Genomic DNA, 23011 nt, shown 5'->3' on the forward strand with positions numbered 1-23011 from the left:
TCCTTTCCAAAGTTTGGTCGTAACAGCAATTTCGGTCAAAGTTTGGATATATTTCAGACCATTTTCCCTACATTAGAAATAGTGATGAAATATAATTATTTACTGAATTCATAATGTACTGTTCTTAAGAAGCTTAATCCCGCCTCTTAATATTCGGAGAATAAAGATTATTTTCTCTAAGGATAAATGGATATTAGTCTTTTCAACACTTTAGCATAATTCAATTGAAGCTTTCTTTCACCTTTATTTTTAGTAAGAACAAAATTTACATCAATTGGCGTTTTAAAATTTTGGTAGTTCAGATACTTGAACTTTTCAAGTATCATTTGTATCTAGTAAGATTGAAACAATGTTAGATCTTGTAAAGTCTTGTTGATCTTAATTTTCAAAATTATATCGATAACTCGATCAAAATTACTATAAAACATATATATATAATAGAGTAATTCTCCTTGTTATTGACTGACTCTTTTTAATAGTGAACTTTTGAGGAAGTCACAACTTCTTTAAATGTTTGGAGCTTATTTTCCGATATTTTTTTTAGAAATTTTGATTCAAAGAAAGTAGCAATCCTTTAATATTTGCTATAATTTGAATTTTTCTCATAAAAAATATTTTTCTTTATTTCTTTGTGAAATTGCTTAGATTCTTCACTAGATGACTCATATTTCTATTTATACAGGTATACATTTTCAAAAAATGCCGTATTATATTATTCCATCACTATATACCAAAAGTGTATTTCATTCGAAAAGAAAATATTTCATACTTTATCTTAAACCTAAAACTATAAAAACAACAGAAGAGGACCGCATCTTAGTTTATGACTTAAGATAATGTGATTTTTTGAATGAACTCTATAATTAGTAATTGAATATTTATTGGGATCTAATTAATAGAATACATTTCGAATTGCAGCTTAATATATTGAAGAGTTTAATGGATCAATTAACATAGGTATGAGTAGAGGCGGACCCACTCTATAAGGTAGGGGTGCACGTGCATCCGTTAATTTTGGAAAAAATCATGTGTATACATAGATATCTATATTGAAAAATTGACAGAAATTTAGGATATAATTAACAGTGCACCCATAAGGAACATAAGAGTGATGTTGTACTACTGATACAAGCCAAAGAGACCACTTACGAGACCTGGATTTGAATCTAGCTAGACTTCTCTATTTTCATTGTTTTTATTTAAGTTTATCTTAGAACTCATATTTGAGAACAATAAAGCATTTACATTTACATTTTTCCTTCAATTTTGAATTTGTTATTCTTTCATTTTTTATTTAGGGAAAAGGGTTAAAAATGCCCTTAACGTATCTCAAATGGTTCAAAAATGTCCTCCATCCACCTTTTGGTTTAAAAATGCCCTCAACGTTTTTTTAAGGTTTAAAATTACCCTTTTTTAATAGCCTGCTGACATGGCAAATGTGACATGCATTTTCTTTACACATTTCAAAATATATGACCCACTTAGTCTAAAAACCAATTTCGAAAAATCTGATCCGATAGGCCGATTGTTTTTGGGTCTTTTATTTCCATTAGCTCTAGTTCTCTTCTTTCTTCTCCTTCAATCCATTTGTTCTCCATTCTCTAGTTAATTGCAAGAAGAAAAAGATCGAAGAACTACAATGTTTGGAACAATCAATTTCTTCTCTATGGTTTTGCACATGGCTGCACTACAAACTTGATTTTGATAAATATTGGATGGAGATTCTGCAGGTTTTCTAGTTCTATTGTAAGCAAGTTCTTGAATTCAATTTGTTTGGCATATATTGAAGAAGCTATCTTGAAACTTTAGTCGTTTAGAATTCAAATTCCTCATTAGAAACTTGAATAGAGGGCATCATGGTAAGGCAGAGCTGCAGCTAGCAGAGGATTTCAAGCATATGGCCTTTGAAATGTTTGTATCGGATATCAGCAAAGACGTAGCTTATTTCTATAATAAGATAGTTGAAGTTGTTAACAAAGCAAGAAGTTGTTATGTTGATGGCTCTACAGACAAGTACAATAATCATGAATTTGCCTTAATGATGCTTATCGAGCCAGCACAACGGATAGGTATAACAAAATCAGAACCACCGGCACCATCTTGGAAAAGGTTGGCGTTATCCATCCTCGCCGGCTGCTACAAAAAAGGGCTGAGAATCCTGCTAAAATGGAGTGCAAGGATATGTTAGGTTAATATGTAAACGGGTTTGTGGGTGGGTTTGAGTTTTTGTAGCATAGATGGGTCGGATCGTTGGGCAGGATTTTAAAAAATTAGGTGGACCAATAAGATGAAGCCATTTGTCCAATTTAATGACTCATCATTTGCCATTACAACAGGTTGTTAAAAAAGGGCAATTTTAAACCTTAGAAAAACGTTAAGGGCATTTTTAAACCTAAAAATGGAAAGAGGACATTTTTGAACCATTTGGGATACATTAAGGGCATTTTTAACCCTTTTCCATTTTATTTATACCACCTCCAAAAATCTAACATATTGTAGGACATTCAACATTTCAAGTAAACCTCAAAAAGTTTTAGAAGAGAGATATAGCCCTTCTATCTTTGATAAAAAAAATTCCATGTATAAAAAATAAAAAATAAAAAATAAAAAATCTTACTTTGTTAAATGAGATTTTCTGCTGCAAATTTTAATCAAGCGAACGCAAAATTAATATAAAAAAACAATATCAAATGAAAAGTAAGAAAATAATTATATCTTATGGTGCCCTTTTGTTTTCTTAATTAATATTTATATATTTACTCTCTTTATTTTAATTCATTCTGACGTGAAAAGACATGCAAAATTCATAAGTTTAAATATGTTATATTATTTGTGTGATCATAATTTGTTGGAAATATAAGTAACGAGACATTAAATATGTTATAATATGTATTAATTATAAAAAATCATTAAAAAATAAAAAATATTTTAATTATTGAAAATGCAAACTATTATTCCTTGATCGAACTAATAAAAAATATAACTAAAAAAAATTACAGTGTATGTTTGGAAAGCCACCTGATAATTGGAATTGATTTAAGTCTAGTAATTACACAACCTAATAATTACAGTAATCTATTTGTTTGTCACAATGTAATTACGCATATATTGTTTGGATGCATTACTGTTATAAGATTATATTAAAATTTTAAAATAAAAGCTAATTGTAAATTTATATTAGACAAATAAGAAACTTTATAAATGTTATTAATTAAATATTTTAGATATATATTATCTTTTAAAAGTATATTAATTAACAAGCATATGTTCTTAACTAATATTATGAAAAAAATAAATGATTTATATTTTACAAATTATTATATTTCAATTGAATTAACAATAAAAACTAAAAAGTATAAGATTTCTATGAACATCATGAAATGCATGTTTGACAAAAATAATAATATTATAAATAAAATGTCATAAATTATTTAAATATTTGGCACAAAGATAATCTATCAAATCTAACTAAAAATAAACGATTAGCAATATGAAGTCTCAAATCAATACTACTAAAATAAATAAAAGTGAAAATATAACGTAAGTTTTAAATTCAAAACAAATTAGTCTTAATTATGTCAAATTTCAACATAACATATATAAATATGATTTAAAAGAAAAAGAAAGTAAGTCTATAACCTTACTTAACAATGAATTCTATTTTAATTTAAAAATTAGAATACTATCAAATTTATTTTTTTTAAAAAGCATGACATAAAAAATTGTTAGTATGAAAAATTGCATGAAATCACATGAAGCAAAAGTTGAGAATGAGAAGGAACTGAAATATAATAAATAAAAAATAAACTCTTAATTTTTTTTAAAAAATTTAAAATAATAAAAATAAATTAAAACAAAAAATAAAAATAGAAATAAGAAAATTTAAAGTAATGAGCTTGTAATTACACTATATAATTACCAGTAATTCACAGTCTCTTGAAGAGTATAATTACTTCTATCAATTACACTCAATTACCTACTGACCAACCAAACAAGATAGACAATATAATTACATCAAATTCAATTACCAATGTGACTTTTTAAACAGACTCGTATATTTACTAGAACGAAATATTTATATGTCACATCACCCAATAAAAAATATTAGTACAAGCACCTTTTATACCTCTACCGTCCCGCCCCTACGAACACGGCTTGGGCCCGCCAATTCCCCTTTCGTCGTACTATCCCAATTCACACCCAATGGCCACAAAGATTAAAGCTAAAATAGACCATAGTTTATAAATTGAAAAAAAGATTAATTTAACAAAATTAAGGTGTAATAAATGAAAGTAAGGATATACTTACAATAAACATTTTTTTTTTTATAACTTGATACATGCACCTGCATCATTCACTAGTAGTATTCCTTTTTCTGCATCTCTGTTATGTTCTTTTTTTCATTTCACTCTTCTTCTTTTTTCCTACTCAAAATCATTACTTACTTCATTCTGTCACAGCAAGCAATCACTTTTTGACTAGTTTTGGGGTCAGCAGACTGCAGCTTTCTTCCACAATACATATTTGGGGTATGCAGAATCGCTTTCTTTGTTTTTGGAGTTTTCATGTTTATGTTAGAATGATGGGATTTCACTAGCAGCAAGGGAGGGTCATTATGTTCTTTTTTTTGGCTTGCAGGTGTGAGAGTTTGGGCCAAGATCATGCAAAGTTGACCTGTTGACTTTATGCTCAACTTTTTCAGATTCTTGGAAAAGTTTTGTGCTTTCTCTTGAGGTACTCTATTTGCCTTGTTTGGGGGAAGTGGGTAGCTCAAAGATAGAATCTTTATGCTCTTAAAGAATAAGGGGTGGGGAAAAAGGACTCATATTTCCAATTCTCTCATTTTTCATTGTTAATTCAGGCTTTTTTTTTTTTGAGATTTTGTGCTAGCGTTGACTTGATTGACTTTACCATTGTTGTCTTGTTACTTGAGGTTTTTGCTCTGTTTGGGGCATTGGGTAGCTTAAAGATTGATTTTTGGTGTTGTTAAGAAGAAGGTGTAGGTTTTGGGAATCAAGAAAAGATTGATTTTTTAGCCTACCCTTGAAGTCCGTTTTGTGTTTTGGGTGTTCTGAGCTGATGATATGTTTTCTTTCTATCTTAAAACTTTACTTTGGTTGATGACATGGAAATAGAATATTAAGTACTTTAACTTTTTTTTGGTGGATTCATGCTCTTGATGCAAGGATTTGGTGTCTGAAGTCATTAAATGTTTGGTCATGCTGAGCATATTATTGATTTCTTGCTCTCTCAGGGATGAATTCTTGCTAGTTTAATTACCAAAGCAATAATTAAGTTTGAACAATGGAGAGCGGCCACGAGAGTTTTGCTGCATCTTCTAATGTATCAAATGAGTGCAGTAGTCCCCAGGAACCAGGACCAAGTGTTGATCATTTGAGTAATTTATGTGGTAGTCTTGAGAAACTCCTGCTTAATCCTGAATATAACTACAGTGATGCAGAAATAGTCGTTGAGGGGATTGATGTTGGCGTTAATCGCTGTATATTGGCTGCACGAAGTCAGTTTTTCCATGAAAAGTTTAAGGAGCAGAATGAGAATTCCTTGAAAAATGAAAAGCCTAAATATTTGCTGAAGGATTTGGTGCGTGTTGCCTCAATTGGCTATGAAGTATTCATGGTCCTCCTGAATTATTTATATACGGGAACGATTAAGTCATCTCCTTCAGAAGTTTCGAGTTGTGTTGATAATGCCTGTGCTCATGATGCTTGCCGCCCTGCCATTAATTATGCAGTGGAACTCATGTATGCTTCGTCCACTTTTCAGATAAAAGAACTCGTTATGGTCGTAGAGGTCAGTGTTTGCTATGCTGGTTAAGTTCTATATATGCATTTGACTTTCCTTCTTGGACTTATCATAGAACTATCCTTGTGATAAGATTTCTTCAACAACATCAAAGCATACCAAATATAAATCACATGCTTGACTTAGACACAATCTTTTCAGATTTATATATAAGGATTTCTGTTGAAAATGCTGATGTTCAGAAAAATCTCCGTTTTTCCTAGTATATCAGCTTATAAACAAAAATCTTCATCATCTAGGAGTCATTGTTTCTGTCATAACATATTATAATTGGTCATATTTTATTTCATTAATGACGAGAATTTATGGAGCATATTCAGCATTTTCTGAACTGTCTAAAGACATGTAGTCCTACTTAGGGGCGAATTTAGTATGTAAGTTATGTGGTCATACCAACCCAATATATTGGTTCAAACCCTGTATGTGTAAAAAAATTCAACTAAATAAGTACAAGTTATAGATTTTTGACCCAATAAATCATTTGAGCTGTGATAACCCATAAGGTTCAAATCCGGAATAAAAAAGAAATTCAAAGCTTGAATTTGCCTCTGGTCCTACTATGCCCCACGGTCAGTTATAGCTGCTTTAGACCTCAATCAGTAGATATCTATTTCAGTCTGGATGATGGCCTTAAGGGACAAGTTGTGCCACATTAGTTCTTACATATTGACAGAGTGGAGGTAATTTTATTATCAAAAAGCTTAAACTATTGCTGTTTTTGTCAGATTCTAGGAAAGAACTCTTGGAAATTTAGCATTCATCGAGTTTAAATGATGTACGTTTTTACTAAATTACTAATCAATGAATCCGGTTGCAGATGAACTCTGTCTGCCATATGTACAGGTTGAGACTTAAGCTTAACATCCTGCTTGAGTTAGGGTACCAGGTGTTTATGATTTTATTGCTTTGTCCATGAAAATGAGTCTCAACAGCTTACTACAGTCCTGAGCTATTCTAGTTCTTTGTATATTTCTTGATTATACAGTAAATGACTTGCTATTGAATTTATAATGATATTTGTACCAGATAGGAAACGACAGAAGCTTTCCATGAGAATTAATGCTTCTAACTTTGTAGTTACATTGTTTTTTTTATCTGAAGAGTTCTGATTAATGTTCTGTTTGAGTGCAGCGCTATCTCGACAACTTTGTTGATAAGGCTACTCCTGAGGATGTAATACCCATACTTTTAGTTGCCTTTCACTGCAAATCTAATCAACTTCTTGAACACTGCATCCAGAGAGTGGCACGATCTGATCTAGACAATGCTACTCTTGAGAAAGAACTCCCTCATGAAGTTTTGACTGACATAAAATCAAGGCGCCTCAAGTCTCGACAAGGGACTGAACAGGAGTCATTAGAAGAAGACTCCTTGAGTGAAAAGAGAATTAGGAGGATTCTGAAGGCTCTGGAGTCTGATGACGTTGAACTGCTAACACTACTCCTGGAAGAGTCAAACGTCACTTTAAACGATGCTTGTGCTCTTCATTATGCTGCTGCCTATTGCAACTCCAAGGTTGTGAACGAGGTACTTGAGCTGGGTTTAGGCGCTGATGTCAATCTTCAGAACTCCCGAGGATATAATGTCCTTCATGTTGCAGCTAGACGAAAGGAGCCATCAATAATAATGGGACTACTTGCAAAAGGAGCATCGGTCTTGGATACTACACGCGACGGACATACAGCACTATCCATATGCCGTAGATTGACTCGTCTAAAGGATTACAATGATCCACCGGAGCAAGGAAAGGTTACTAATAAAGACCGGTTATGCATTGATGTTTTGGAGAGAGAGATGATTAGGAATCCTATGATTGGGAGCATGTCTTCTTCATCATTGGTGTTGGCTGATGAATTACTCATGAGGTTGCTTTTATTTGAAAATAGAGGTAACTTTGTTATGTTGAAGTGAACTCTCTTAGTGATCCAGTAATCACATTTCTTATACTTATCAAAACCTATCCAATTTAATTCAAATCACATGCTTGATATTGTTGTTTATATTAAGCTAAAATTAAGATGCTTATGCATTCCTGTGTGCTCTGATTGCCACTAATTTTGCATCAGATTCTAAGACTTCAGATGGAGTTTCTAGGTAAGCTGTTGAAATTTCATTTGTGTTGCACAGCTACACCATTTTCCTGAGAAACAAACTGTTTTGTGTCTGTTTGTCATACATCAAACAGAATTCAGTGAAATAATAGTTGAGATAATGATCTTTGAAAATGTGCTTGATGTGACGCTAGAACTTAGTTTGTGATGATGCTGCCTGTCGTCCCATATAACAGCAAATTGAGGAACTACATTCCCTACACTTCATTTCGTGTTTTCCGTCTGCTCTGTGTGAGAGGTGTTGGTAGGAAGGAAAAATAAGAAGCTATGACAGGTTTTTGCTGCTTATACTTCAGTCCTAAACTGAAGCAGCAACAAACACATCACAGATGCTAGGGAATTCTTCTCGGTGCTAAGTTGCACCAAAGAAGCCAATCATAACTATGGAATGAGAGAGTGAAAGACTAACAAGCTTTGTTGTTGAATCTGTCCGTAGACTGATGTTTTATCAGTCAGAATAATACTCGTGTTATATAATTATGGGGTGATAAAAATGTTAAAAGTCTATTTGGTCTTACTTAGGTGCTGTGTCATTCTCTTCTCCTCGACTTGTGGTATTTGAATGTAGCTCCTAAGTTGGCTTTTCTTGCAGTGGCATTGGCACGGATGTTATTTCCTCAGGAAGCCATGCTAGCTATGGAAATAGCACATGCTGATTCAACCGCAGAGTTTACTGGACTTTCAGCAACAAATGGCTTATGCAGAAATCCGAGAGGGGTTGACTTGAACGAATTACCATCTGAGCAAGTGAAAAGACTCCAAGAGCGGCTGGTCGCACTACTGAAAACAGGTGATAGTAACTCTACGTCTTCTGGATTCATTATTTAAACGAAGGAGGAGCCAGCGTTCCTAAAAGAGATATTTGAACTTTTGAAATTGCAACTTATAATCATTGAGTGATGGAACATCTTGCATGTTTATAATTCACATATATCTTCCTTCTGGTCCTACTAGGCTTGATACAATTTTTCATTGCATATTAGTTTCTTACTTAATTGATTATTGAAACTTCAAGTCATTTCCGCCTGTAGGAGATCGCGGAAACAGTATTATAGTTGCTAGATATAACTTCTATTCCTTTCTCCATATATTTTGGCTTTGAGGATGGCAAAACATGAGCTGGATGTTGTAAATGAATGTCATCAAGGCTTCCCACTCCCCCATAATAAGTAGGAATAGCATTTTTCCCGTGAATAGTCTTTATCCACATCTTCAGCTTTATGAGGATAGCTAGCTTATCAAGGACATGAACCTAGATAGGAAGATTTGGAGGTCGAGGGTAAGAGGTAGCCAAAGTTGTTGTATTAGTTAGTTTATGTGTAGTATCTTATTCTCCTAGTGTTCACTATTACAAGCTGTTTTGTTTGTTCTGTTTATCTTGCTATTTTGCTGTCGTTTTTTTCTTTCTATCATGATTTGATTACATTTGTTGTTGTTGTAGTCTTTCTCAATATTGTGTTTTTTTGTCTACCTTAATGACAGTGGAGACAGGTCGACGTTTTTTCCCAAACTGCTCCGAAGTTTTAGATAGATTACTGGAGGATGACAAACTAGATTCGTTGATGTTAGAAAGTGGCACCCCTGAGGAACAAAGATCAAAGAAGATGCGATACACAGAACTCAAGGGTGAAGTTATGGAGGCATTCAAGAAAGACAAAGCTGAAAAGAACTGGGCGGGCTTCTCTACGTCTTCCTCCTCTTCATATTCTCCAAAGACTAATGTCAGTCACAAGAATAGAAAAAAGTAGATCCTCTCTCTAGCTAAGGATTCTAACAATGGCGGAAGCATTCTATCTCGAAGGGCCGCGTGACTTTTGAACCTTGTCATGAGCTTGAGCTCCATATATACTATAGTACTCATCTTTCTTTTGGACAAGTATCATCTTGTAGAAAAGTACAAAGAGAGTGGATTGATTGTGGGGGTAACTATATAGGGGAAAGAGGAATAAAAGTAGGGGTACAGAAATGGCTTTTCTTTTGTAATATTACTACTTCTTTTGAATTGATGATTGTTAATTTATGGTGATATATGCAGAAAAGGATCTTCTGATCAAAACATGTATTCTCCACAAACTTTTTCTTTCTGGATTTGCTTGGCTTTGCTTGCTGCAGAAACATGCGTTTAAGCATGAGTAAAAGATAGAACAGCTCTTAATATACCAAACCAAACATTGGATAGGAAGTAGTTCCAATATAACTACTCTTAATATTATTAATACAGTATACACTCTATCAAACGATCCGTAATTTCTTAATTAGTGTACAATTGTTTCTTTTTTGCACCACATGCATTAGAAACAAACTCCAACACATTTGAGACCAGTTGTTCAACCCCATTAGCACATGTTGTATCCACAACAAGTCTTGGAACCTCCACCCCAACATCATAATCCCAACACCCTTCATACCCTTCCAACAACTTCTCCATCTCTTGCCACGTGGACGGCTTATGCCAGCTTGAGCCATATTCCACCAGCTCACTCCTCCGCTCAAGCCGCCTACGCCACTCAGCTTCATCACTCGGCTTGCACTCCACTACAACAACCCGAGCCCCACTACGATCTGCGATCTCAATGATCCGGTCGAGGTGAGCTCGACGGGAGAGTGGCGAGTCGATCACCACGCTCAGACCTAAGTCTAGCTGAGCGGAGGCGACTCGCCACATGGCGTCGTATGATAGGTCATTGATGAGTTTTGTGGCTTTAGTGATTTGTTGAAGAGGTTTAGTGCAATCTTTGAAGTGATCTTTGTCTATAAGAGGACATTTGAGGGTTTTAGCTATGGATTGTGCAAGTGTGCTCTTACCTGTCCCTGGATGGCCTTTCATAGCCAAAATTATTGGCCTTTCTCCATATTTTCCATTGTCCATTTGATTGAGGATTGGATTTTACGTTTTTAGTAGTGATGGTAATAATTAATACTTAAATACTACTTAATAAGATAGAGATGAAATATGAGAGTGGATAAGGCTATGGTAATTGTCAAGTAAGCATTGTCTCACACATTGTTATCCATTTAGTACTATTTATTGTTATTTCTTGGCTTGTTCTTTGTGGATAAGGAATTTATGGTTTCAACTTTAGCTCATGAAAATAATATACTCCAAATAATATGTATAACAATTCATATTTGGGTGACATTTTTGGCCTAATATTAACCAGGTCATTCGCATGAACGCCTTATTTTAGGGTTGTATTTAAGTTTTTCTCGATAGTCTTTAAATTTGATCTTTTAGTACTTTAAGTAATAAAAACTTAATAAAAAATGCCAATGAGATTGAAAAAATAAATAAAAAATTGCAAGGCATAAGTTATGCCTTTCAAAGTCAAAGGAAATCGCAAAATACAATTATGTCTTTCAATTTTCACTAAATAAGAAGCATAAGCAAAATCTAAAAATCACTAATTCGAGGGATAAAAATTGAAGATCACCCCAAAATTAGGGCAAACCGTGCAAGAACTTGATACTAATTGGCAGATAATTACTTATTCGTCAGTTTAGGGAATTAACCTAAGTCAAACTGACGATGTACAATCCGTCAATTTGTTATCGATTTTTCATAAAAAAAATTGATTTAATCCGTTGGTTTTGAATCTTTGACCCTAGATTTTGACTCAATTTAATTTTTAATAGTGTTAGAAAGTAGATTGAGCAAAAACGGATTGAGTTTCAACCCACTCATATTTCATACGGATCAAAATAGGGTTGGATGATAAATGAACGGTTGAAAATGAGTTAACCCATATTTAAGTGTAATTATATTATTTCAAGTGCAATAATCATATAAATTTTCCTATCACTCAAATTATTTAGTGATATAACGTTTAACTGGATTTATATATACCCTACGTCATTAATCTTGTTTAATACATGTTAACTAATATTTATATTTTGTTGAAACTTTTTCCTAAAGTATTTTGCAAGAAAGGTAAATTAAACTTGTTCAACATTTGATGATACATAGGAGTAATATATTGTATTTTTGCTCTCTTGCCTTTTTAATTCCATATATGTTTGTAATTTCATTGTTAAGGCTTTAAGCTAATAATTTATATTTTCCCCTAAACCAACTGAAGCTCACTTCTGTGATGCATATCTTTATAAACTAGCACGGGCCCAACACGTATATTTGTGTATTTTTGACCTTTTTTTAATTTCCAATGCAGAAAAAATGACTTTTGAACACTTGTATCAAAAACATTTTAATTGTCATTACATAATACATAACATATAAAAATTGAATATTGTAATCACTGTAGTTCTAGTTAAATAAAGAGGATTTCAAAAACTAAATAAATCTTCTATAGTTGATGCAAAGAAAAATCCATCCATTCAAAAGTCCTCCCTGCATTGTTGTCACAAGCTAAGATTTTGACAAAGAATCTGAAGCACAATAAGCAAACCTTAATTGTTAACGGTATAAACTTATCATCTTCCTTAATATTTTGTTCACATTACTCAAATCAAATACTACTATGAAGAAGACTCGGTAAATGTCTCATTAAATAAATAGTGCAAATGCATTTCACAGAAATCACACTCACAGATCCATTTGTGTAAATACCTTTGGTAACTTGCTTGTGGAATTATTCGAATTGAAAATGTCATAACAACCAAAAACCAGAGAACATAATTTATACTTGATTCTCTTCTGTAGAAACTTCACCAATCATTATTCATAATAAAAGGAACTTTAATTGCTAAAAAAATATAAAATATCAAGTACACTGAAAAGTAACTTTGAGTTGTAGAAGGAAAGGAGAAACTACTTCTTCCCTTAATATATTATAACTTAGGTATTTTAAGAAGTCATCAAACCCTTGAATATCTTTCAAGGAATCTTCCTACTAACTGGAAATTAGGGGTTGATTTCCTCCTTTATACTGACTTACATTTTGATCGTATTAAAATTAATATCCTGATTTTGTCATATTTAATTAGTAAATGCTTTCGTATCATCAGTATGTCACTTTACCTACAATCTTTGTTTCGGCAATACACCATCTACAATGAATTTCATTGTTAGTTCTTCTCATTTATCATGAGATCAAATATAGTCACTTGTCTCACCTTGTCCTTTCTGTCAATAATATTAGTACTTGAAGAGACTTATCAGATCGAACAACTTACAACTGTTGGAACTTAGGGACATTTTTAAGACATATGAAATAGCCTAGAAGACTCAAAAAATAACACTACCGTAGGAGTTAATGTTCACTGATTTTATGTTCTAACAAACTCTTTAAAATCTAATGAGTTTTCATTAAATATAGAGGCAACTAATATATTATAAAGATATGCGGCAAAACATCATCAAAACTAAATCATTCTTTAGCCACTACATAACACCTTCATATTTATAGAGCATAAAATAAAACCATATAGATGATTCCTTGTGCACGCTAGAAACAACTTACCATTAAACTCTTTGTAAAGCTTCTCCTGTTAGTACCCTTTTGCCAAGATCATTTCTCCATAATCTTCTTCTTTTTTTCTCAGACGCTGAATCTATTTAGTGATAGCAAGCACAATATTAACTTTTTTATTGTAAAAATAACTAAATTTAACTTAAGGGAATCAATATGGAAGAACTTAAAAGTAATATAAAATTGAAATTTTTCTGCTCAATTTTCAACAATGCCAAAGAAATTTTAACTTTTTAACAGCTGGACTTCTTCAAACACCTTATGGTGTTAGATATGTAAGCATAAGATAAATGTAAAGAATCATAACCATAATACAAAACCCAAAAAGTATACAGTTACACGATGCTATTATAGTGTGACTCCTATTATGTGTAATCATGTTATGACAACATCATCTTACAAGGAAAAATTTCTATATTTTCCTTGGTCACATGATAAGTCAAATGTATTGGTGAGATAATTAAAGAAACTAAGCTTATGAAATATCTTGTTTTCACCTATAGGCTCTTCCTTATATAATGTTGCTACATCTTCCCCTGCCTACTCCACATCCTCCAAAGGGACCCAAATCTGGAGAATAGACTCAATTTCCTAAGAACTTGCCTATAGCCTATCCAACTTTGATAATGATTTCGTTTGCTGCACTCCTATTACATTGTCAAAGTGGTGCATCTACAATGGTTTTCTTTGGGGGAAGCAAGCGGCAAGAGCTACTAATTTGAGAGACATTTAAGCGATTGGAAGATAGCATCTTAAGTTAATGTGCAGGTTTGTTGAAACTAATTGCAGAGCCAAACAACTGTAGTCGTAACAGAGAAGTGTGTCTTGTTGTCTAGATATAGAGATTCCTATTACTAAAAACATGAATATTGATATTTGGCTAGTGTTCTTGTGTAGAGTTTTACGTATTTGTAATGAATTTGTATCTCATATATCTTAGTATATTCCTAAAATATATATTGAAGAGCAAGCATATTTCTGCAGGAATATATGTTCCAGAATTCAGTAGTTCCATAACACCAATTTACAACTCAACTTAGTAATATATTTGAATTCTACTAACAGAAAATATAAATCAACTACAGTCAAAATAATGAACTTCATCCAAAGAAAGCTACAATATCATATCAGTATAAACCACCAGATCTAACTAATGCATATGAAAAACATGAGACCAAAATAAAAGTAGCAACAAAAATATGGTGAGAAAGTAAACAAATGTGAGAAATCGGGATAATCACGCAGGCAAAACGAAGAATACTCCCACTAAACCATTAAGATGTTGGCAGTAATTAACACATAATATTATGTTAGCTTAGTATGCATAAAGGCGAAGCTCTAAAAATGTTAAACCACTGGACATGGCGAACACAATCAATAGATATTTTAAAGTTTTTTTTTTTGGGTTCAACAATCAGTAGATATAAATGGTCAGATTGAGAAAAAGAGACCGCCTTAAAAACAGAAATGTGTCACGGGAAAAGAGAGGATCCCTATTGAGGTTCACCTGATCTACAAAATTCCAGAGCATGAAGGTTTAAAGGAATAAATTCAGAATAGAATTGCTACTCCACCACTAAAGCTCAACTAAAACCGTCTGATGCAAACAATACATGCTAGACATTTATGACCCTCGTCAATTTTCATATGATACATTATATTATCTAATAATGCAGAGACACCAAAATCAAGAAAAATGAGAGACATATTAAAGGTAAGTTTCATACCTTAGAACATGGAGACCGTCTTCTATGTCCGATTGAGTCTTGTCATTCATACGTACCAGGAAGCTAGCTTGTAAACTTTAAAGTAGAACTTCCTATTACCACAGAACACCAACAATCCATTCATATGATCTCACGACTTTGTTTATCATAACATCAATGACAAAAAATAATTTACCAACTTGCCTATTGATTCGTGCTAGTCCGTGCCAATTTTCAGAAAAAGAGATATGTGTATTTTAAGGTTAACCATCATGTCATCAACTTAAGGTAGTTTGTTGTTTGTTTTATCCCCATTAACCTCCAACAGAGTTAGATAAAAGGATGGGTGTTGAAGTAAAAATAGAAGACTAAGGGTGTGTTTGGTATGAAGGAAAACATTTTCTGGAAAATGTTTTCCAATTTTCTCATGTTTGGTTGGGTTAAATGTTTTGGAAAATGTTTTCCAAATCAACTCATTTTCCCCAAATTTAAGGAAAATGACTTCCCTTCAAAACTTAAGGAAAACATTTTCCAAACCTCTCTTCCAACTTCAAACTACAATTATTTTTTTATTGAAAAAATTAATTTATTTTGTCCCTACCCTCAAATCAGCCCCCCAACCACCCCCCTCCCAAAAAAAAAAAATTTTTAAAACTTGTTTTTAAATTTAATTTTTTTTACCCACCCTTACCCTTACCCCTACCCCTACCTCCACCCTCTCCCAAAAAAATATTAAAGATTATTTTTAAAAAATATTTCTAATTTCAATTTTTTATTTTTTACCCCCATCCACTACCCTCGCCCCCCCCCCCCTATCAATTTTTTTTTTTATTGTTTTTAAGAAATATTTTCAACTTCAATTTTTTATTTTTTCACCCTTACACTCGATCCCCTCCCCCCTCCAACCCACTCACCCCCTACCCCAAAAAAAAATAATTTAAGTTTGTTTTTAAAAAATATTTTCAATTTCAAAATTTCATTTTTTCACCCTACCTTGACCCCCCCCCCCCACGCACCTCCTACCCAGCCCCCCCCCCCCCCCCCCCCCCAAAAAAAATAAATTTAAGTTTGTTTTTAAAAAATATTTTCAACTTCAAATTTTTATTTTTTCACCATACCCTTGACCCCCCCCACCCACCTCCTACCCAGCCTCCCACCCACCACCCACCCACTCCCTACCAGCCCCCTCCCCCCCCCCCCAAAAAAAAAATTAAGTTTGTTTTTAAGAAATATTTTCAATTTCAAATTTTCATTTTTCACCCCTACCCTCGATCCCCCACCCACGCACCCACCCCCTACCAGCCCCCCCCCCAAAAAAAAAAATTAAGTTTGTTTTTAAAAAATATTTTCAATTTCAAAATTTCATTTTTTTCACCCACCCACGCCCTACCAGCACCCCCCCCCCCCACCCCAAAAAAAATTTAAGTTTATTTTAAAAAAAATATTTTTCAACTTCAAAATTTTATTTTTTCACCCCAACCCTCGACCCCCCACCCACGCCCTACCAGTCCCCGCATCCCACCCACCCCCTACCAGCCCCCATCCCCAAAAAAAAAATTAAGTTTGTTTTGAAAAAATATTTTCAACTTCAAAATTTCAATTTTTCACCCCTACCCTCAACCCACCCCCTACCCCCCCACCCCACCCCACCCCACCCCCAAAAAAATTTTAGTTTATTTTTAAAAAATATTTTCAATTTCAAAAATTATTTTCTACCCTAGTAAAAATAAAAGATATTTCTCAAAAAAAAAAATCATTCATAAATCAAACACTAAAAATCTTTTCCGAAAAATATTTTCTACTCACCAACCAAACATGAGAAAAGAAGTCAAAAATCAACTTGTTTTCCAGGAAAACATTTTCTATGGAAAACATTTTCTAGGAAAACATTTTCCTTCATACCAAACACACCCTAATTGTTGTGGTAGCAGAATGTAACTCATGTAGACCGCAAAATTGTGAACTCACCCTATAAGGAATTTAGTGTTACAATCTCTACTCAAATCAGAAATTCATAGTCGGTAAATCAAAAATCGGATCAAAATAGGGAGAACCTATATTTTCTTGGTTTGATTTGGTAAAATTGAGGTCGGTATACCTGATGTATAACGATATAAAAATTTGATAGATTGTTTGAATTTCAAGCTTCTGCTCCATTCCGGCATCTCATGCTTGCAATTCTCCCCTATCTCCTTGAAGTAATAGACCTGAATAGGAGAAATTATTATATTAGATACAAATTTGTAAATAGGCAAGTCGGAGAGGAGAAGGAGAAAAAGGGCCAGTGCTACAAATTACAATGAACTCTAAAATGTAGTGCATGCAACGGTATAACAACCCTAAATACCTAAGAAATCAGCAAAATTGAAAGAAAATTCAAACCAATCCAATGAAAAATTGACCTAAAGGCAAAATAAAAATAACATAAAATTAGATTAATCGATATCCGCTAGGTTCTACACTGGCAGGAAAAGGTATAATACCAGTGGGAAAGAAATTTAAAACTGAAGGGACGGTAGAAATCATTCCCAGAAGAAGAACAATGAGCTCACTTTACACAAGTTTTTTGTTAAATGTTCCAATGAAAAAGACAACACAATTAGTAGCACACGTGTTTCTTGATAAATAAAGAGCAATACACGTGTTAATAGAGTAGGTCATATATCTATGACAGATGGGCCCATTATAATGTAGTATTTACATTACGAATTACCCCAAAGTTAACATTGGAATTACCTAGTTTGCCCTTGTTCGTCCTTCCCTACTCCCACTTCTAAATAAGAGTAATAATAAGTAAAATTTATGTCGGTAACTGCATTTGTATTATATTTGGACATTTTTCACTTGTTAATAATGGGTGTAAAGAATTAAATAAGAGTAATAAGTAAAATTTATGTCGGTAACTGCATTTGTATTATATTTGGACATTTTTCACTTGTTAATAATGGGTGTAAAAAATTGAAGTTAATTTCTTGGAATTACAAAGAAAATTGTAGATTTTTAAAAAATGGCTAGATTGATCTATTATAGTATCTTAGATATTTATTTTAGAAATAGATCTATAAGTTCTAAAATCTTACCTTTTTTTGTAAATGTGTTTCGAATAGTTTCTAGAAACATTCCTAGACAAATACAAATAGGGGTAACATTAGATATTTATAATCAATCCAAGAAAAACCAATTCAATTCGATTCTAATTCCTCCATTACAAAGTTTTTTTTATCCAAACTCCTCCTCCTTTCATAGCTTCCATTTTTTAGTTAAATTTTTCAATTTTAATTAACGATTTTGAACTAGTAAAAAATCTCACTAATTATATTTTTCTTGTGTATATTTTAGTTAAATTTTTCAATAGTGTACTAAAAATTACTTACAACAAATCCGATTTAACTCAATCGAAATCTGTTTCACACTTTTTAGACGTGATAAATTTCAAATTGCCACTAAAATCTATAAATATTTTATTTGATTGAGGACCACTTTAATTAGTTGACACCAATATCTTTATATAGGAGCTAGTAATATAGTAAGACCACTTGACAACTATAATCCTACCTTTATTCTATTAGCTAAATTTTTCAGCTAATTTATAATGTAATTATCACTTGTTTATTTGTCAACAAGAACTAAAATAAGCATAATATGTACCCAAAAAAATTCCATATTTTATACCTAAACCCCCAGTCCACAATAGGGGCAAATTAACCATGCCGTTACTTAATTTCACCAAAAACAAAAGGCTTTAATTAATTACTATTTCAAAGCCATCCTTGCTGTCATTGTTATTTATATTATTACTAGTTTCACAGTACGTGTGTTGCACGTGTTTATCATATCATATAGTATACGATGTTGTAAAATAGAATTAATATTACTAAATTAAAGTTTTTTAGTAAATAATTATAACTGAAAGAATATTGAACAAGTGCTTTTAAATGATTAGTATAAATTTTCATAGAGTTAATTATTTTTTGAGACAAAAATGACCAGATATCGTTGAAATATTTCAAAATGCATTAAAAAAATTTGAATATGGGGAGAAAGTGATATTTCTTAAGTAGTATTGTTCTTTACTTTACTCAATTTGGTGAACAAACGTAACCAACAAAATAGAAAAATAATATCAAGATAAAAAAAAGGTCAGCAATAACTTTTCCTCTTGACGTTACGACTGTAAATGATGGACACCATTTAAGTACAATTATTCTCTTTGATATTAATATTTGAAATTTAATATGTGCATGACACTAAGAACGATTTTCATAAATATTTTAATATTTTATCTTTAAACGTGATATATCTTTTACAAAATATTATTATTCAATTAATATTTGAGTAAGGCAATGATATAGATGTAATTTTACAAAAACAAAAAGTGTACTTATATATAATGAATGTCAATACCTTTATAAGTAGAATGTTATAGAGAAAAATATATTACATCAATAATTAGTTCTAAAGAAAACTATCCTTTATTTTGCCGCATACATAGCATATAGATGTTGTCTTATGAGAGTATCTAGTGTCTTATAGATGTTCTATCGTGACATAAAACATTAAACTTTTTCAATTAAAAAATTAAAAAATGAATAAAATTTAAAGTATTATTTATAGAATCTTTAATTTGATTTAAGATCATTTTATTATACATTAAAAGAGTGACACTAGATATATTGGCTATAATAATTGTCATCTCCATCAACTAGCACATGTAATATTTTTGGCATCTTTAGCAACCTTTATATATAATGAAATGAAATGACCTTAGTTCATGGTGACAACTTTACTCTGTGCATCCTTTCATTGTGAGTCCTGCCTAGAGGGAGGCGCTAAGAAAAAAGGTGTAGCGTTAAATCTGTCTCGTCTCTTAGAGGTTTAGAATTCCTTCTATGGAGTGTCAATTGAAAATTGAATCTGACTTCTAAAAAGGAAGTGATCACGGGTGAGAGGACCCCACTTTTCCGCATTCATCTCCCCATGAGCAGAACATGACTTTTCATTATGCTTTTTGCTCATAGTCTCTACTCAAAAGACAAAACACTGATTAGATTTCCAGAATGAATTCTACATTCCTACTACTAAAATTACAAGGACACTAAAAAAAGTATCATGTATAACATTTACATCAATGATGAAAATTTACATGTAAGAGGATTATATCAATGATGAAAATTTACTACTAATACTGCAATTTCTTATTGATTTATGATAAACAAAACAAAAAATAATTGATTTTTTAAAGTAAAAGAATGAGGGGTTGCAATTCCTGTTGAGTAATAATGTACCTTATTCTATAGATTTTTCATCTTTTCTTGTTTCCTCCAAGTTTTGTTTTTGTTCCCTTTGTTGCTTGAATCTCTTCAAAACTTCATCAATAGCAATATCAAAAGCATCATTACTACTCCCTAATCCTTGATTAGACCTTGCATACAAATACTTAGGCATAGCATCAATCAAAATCTCTCTCATTTTCTTCACATCATCTTTCGTGAACTTATCGAGTACTTCTCTAATTATGTTAGTATCATTTCTAACTTCAGTATGATCCATGTATACTGAATAATCCTCCGATGGCGAAGGCAAATGCCATTCATATTGAGTTTTAAAACTTCCTTCCCAAAAATACACTGGAATTGAACCTGCCATCATGCAATCGAACATCGATCTTCTTGTAAATCCATCCCCTTTTGGTTGTAAACAGAAATCAGAATCCAAAAATGCTTCAAGAATTGCTGGTGCTCCGTCATAACAATGTGTGACGGAGCAATCCACAATCTTGCAAGAACCCGTCTCGTTCTTGCAGTAATTCATTAATACTTCTCTGAAATCATTCTTGATCTTCTTCCTCACAGCTCCCACGAAGCAAAAATGGCTAGAACGATTACGTGACCTCACGAGATCTTGCCATTGTTTAATCTCTGTTTCGAACTGAGGGTGAAAAGCTGTAGGATAAGGAACACTTACCTCTAAATCATCCCACGGATTCTTTTCAATAGATAAACGAAGAACATTTTTCATCAATGGCATTCGGAGAAAACTCGTGCCCCAATCGGAATCAGCATCGGTTTTTCTTCGAAATGCCCATGTTAATCTACCGAGCATTAAGAAATGATCTGACCCGTGATTTTGATTCCAATAAGGTTGATTTTTTACCCATTCTAGCATCAATTCACTAGGACGATCTCGTTCTTTCGCTGTGGTGAACCATAAAATCTTCCCAATTGCAAGTCCGGCATAAAAGGGGATATAAAATGCAGTAGCATTTTGGGGGTTTAATGCTCTGCATTTGTAATTCAAAATTCTTTCATGATAAATGACTTCAGCGGAGTACATATCTGTCCAGTACCAAGCAGACCGGATATTCTCCGGTACGATTGAGTCGAGGCCAGTTGCTTTTGGTCCAAGACCGCCATTTGTAACCGCGTTGCATCGAGAACTCCATGGGTCTAAATCATGACAGTTGTTTAGAAGATCTTTGTTGAACTTTGTTGGAAGATCGTATACATAAACTCTCCCGTATTCACACTCATCGTGGGGTTCTTTAGCTTGCACTAACTGTTTCTGCTGGTTGATTTTGGGTTTTAAATCTTGCAAGATTTGAACTTGGTCCTTGCTCTGTTTTTGCTGTTTGTTTTTGGGTTTTGAATCTTGCAAGATTTGAACTTGGCCATTGCTCTGTTTCTTCTGGTGAATGCTCTGTTTTTGAGGTTTCGAGATTTGGAAGCGCTGTTGCTGGTGCTGGTGTCGGAGGGGAATGGCCGGAGGGGAAGTTCCGGCAAGGAATAGAATGAAGGTGACTTGAATGAGAATGATGAGGAAAAACCATTTACAATGATGAAATCCAACTTGGGATTTGATCAAATAGAAGGAATTTCTGAGTTTCTTGAATGTCTTCCTAGGGGAAGAATTTTCAGATGGCAACATTATGGGAACTGAGGAAGAAGAAGATGAACAACAAGGAAAGTAGAGAATATATAGCAAGTCAATAAGAGGAGAAAGGGAAGGTAGGATATTGGTGGGAGAATTTCTTTTACTTTTTGGTTTCCCACCACTGTTAGATCTCGCATTGGAATCTCGACTAAATTTAGATCGCGCACGTCAGAGACAGAGATCATTCGAGGGTGACGCTCCCAATAGAATTTTTTCCATACTCGGACTCGAATCCGAGACTTCTGGTTAAGAGTGAAAAAGTCTCACTATTGCACCACAAACCATTTTTGTAGTGGGAGAAATTTTGATGTTTTGTCATCACTATTTTTTATATAAAGCATAAAGCATAATACATATACGTGTTATTAAACTTGGTTTCAACTATCTTCTATGCCATCAAATTTTAGATGTGCATAACTAGACACTTAAACTTGTATAAAGTTGAACAAGTAGACACACGCATCCTACTTGACATCCTACATGACAATTTGCATCTTATGTGGTGCTTAACATGTATTATGTCACATAGAACGCATATATCTTATTCAATTTTATACAAGTTTAAGTATCTATTTGTGCACACTCAAAGATAAAAGACATAGATATTAGTTGACAAATAACTATACACTATACATAGAAGTTAAAGTCTATGGAGAAATCTTATAAACAACGCAACAATAAGTTTAATTAACGTTATCGGAATGACTCAGTTGGTTTGGAGGGTGGTTATCCACACGGATGACCGGGATCGATCCCCCCTCAATGCCTTCTGAGTCGAGCATGTCGCATAGGACTTGCCTAGTGTGGTTTACATCTCATGTGTGGTTTGCAGGCAATTACACAATGGAGGTTTACTCAGTGCGCACAAAGTGCTCACCCGAAGGACAGAGATTGTAGTAGCTGCAGGTTATCCTGGGGTTCCAAAAAAAGTTTAATTAACGACCAAAACGCAATGACCCTAGCCTACCAATGTACAAGTTGAAAGACGTGTCATCGAAACAAAAAAAAAAAAAAA

General features: G+C 33.1%; 2 protein-coding genes across 2 annotated transcripts; one reads left to right on the forward strand and one right to left on the reverse strand.

The window, feature by feature from the left end:
* Window positions 1-4408: 4408 nt before the first annotated feature.
* LOC125835429 (BTB/POZ domain and ankyrin repeat-containing protein NPR1-like) lies at window positions 4409-10145 on the forward strand. Its single transcript, XM_049514555.1, has 6 exons — window positions 4409-4529; window positions 4639-4734; window positions 5255-5811; window positions 6955-7711; window positions 8527-8724; window positions 9417-10145. Exons 3-6 carry the CDS (start codon window positions 5305-5307, stop codon window positions 9680-9682), a joined length of 1728 nt encoding a protein of 575 aa, XP_049370512.1. The 5' UTR covers window positions 4409-4529; window positions 4639-4734; window positions 5255-5304; the 3' UTR covers window positions 9683-10145.
* A 10207-nt stretch (window positions 10146-20352) lies between these two features.
* Window positions 20353-22101, reverse strand: LOC125835466 (xyloglucan galactosyltransferase XLT2-like). The gene has a single exon (XM_049514591.1). The coding sequence runs from the start codon at window positions 21988-21990 to the stop codon at window positions 20353-20355; it is 1638 nt and encodes a 545-aa protein (XP_049370548.1). The 5' UTR covers window positions 21991-22101.
* Between the last annotated feature and the right edge of the window lie 910 nt (window positions 22102-23011).

The sequence above is a fragment of the Solanum verrucosum genome, unplaced genomic scaffold, assembly GCF_900185275.1.
Source record: "Solanum verrucosum unplaced genomic scaffold, falcon-dt-bn FXZP01000040.1, whole genome shotgun sequence".
Classification (NCBI taxonomy): Eukaryota; Viridiplantae; Streptophyta; class Magnoliopsida; order Solanales; family Solanaceae; genus Solanum; species Solanum verrucosum.

Coding starts and splice junctions, on each gene's coding strand:
- LOC125835429 (XM_049514555.1), top strand. CDS start 5,305: ATGGAGAGCGGCCACGAGAGTTTTGCTGCATCTTCTAATGTATCAAAT. Junction 7,712..8,526: donor GCTTTTATTTGAAAATAGAG/GTAACTTTGTTA, acceptor CTTTTCTTGCAG/TGGCATTGGCACGGATGTTA. Junction 8,725..9,416: donor GGTCGCACTACTGAAAACAG/GTGATAGTAACT, acceptor CCTTAATGACAG/TGGAGACAGGTCGACGTTTT.
- LOC125835466 (XM_049514591.1), bottom strand. CDS start 21,990: ATGTTGCCATCTGAAAATTCTTCCCCTAGGAAGACATTCAAGAAACTC.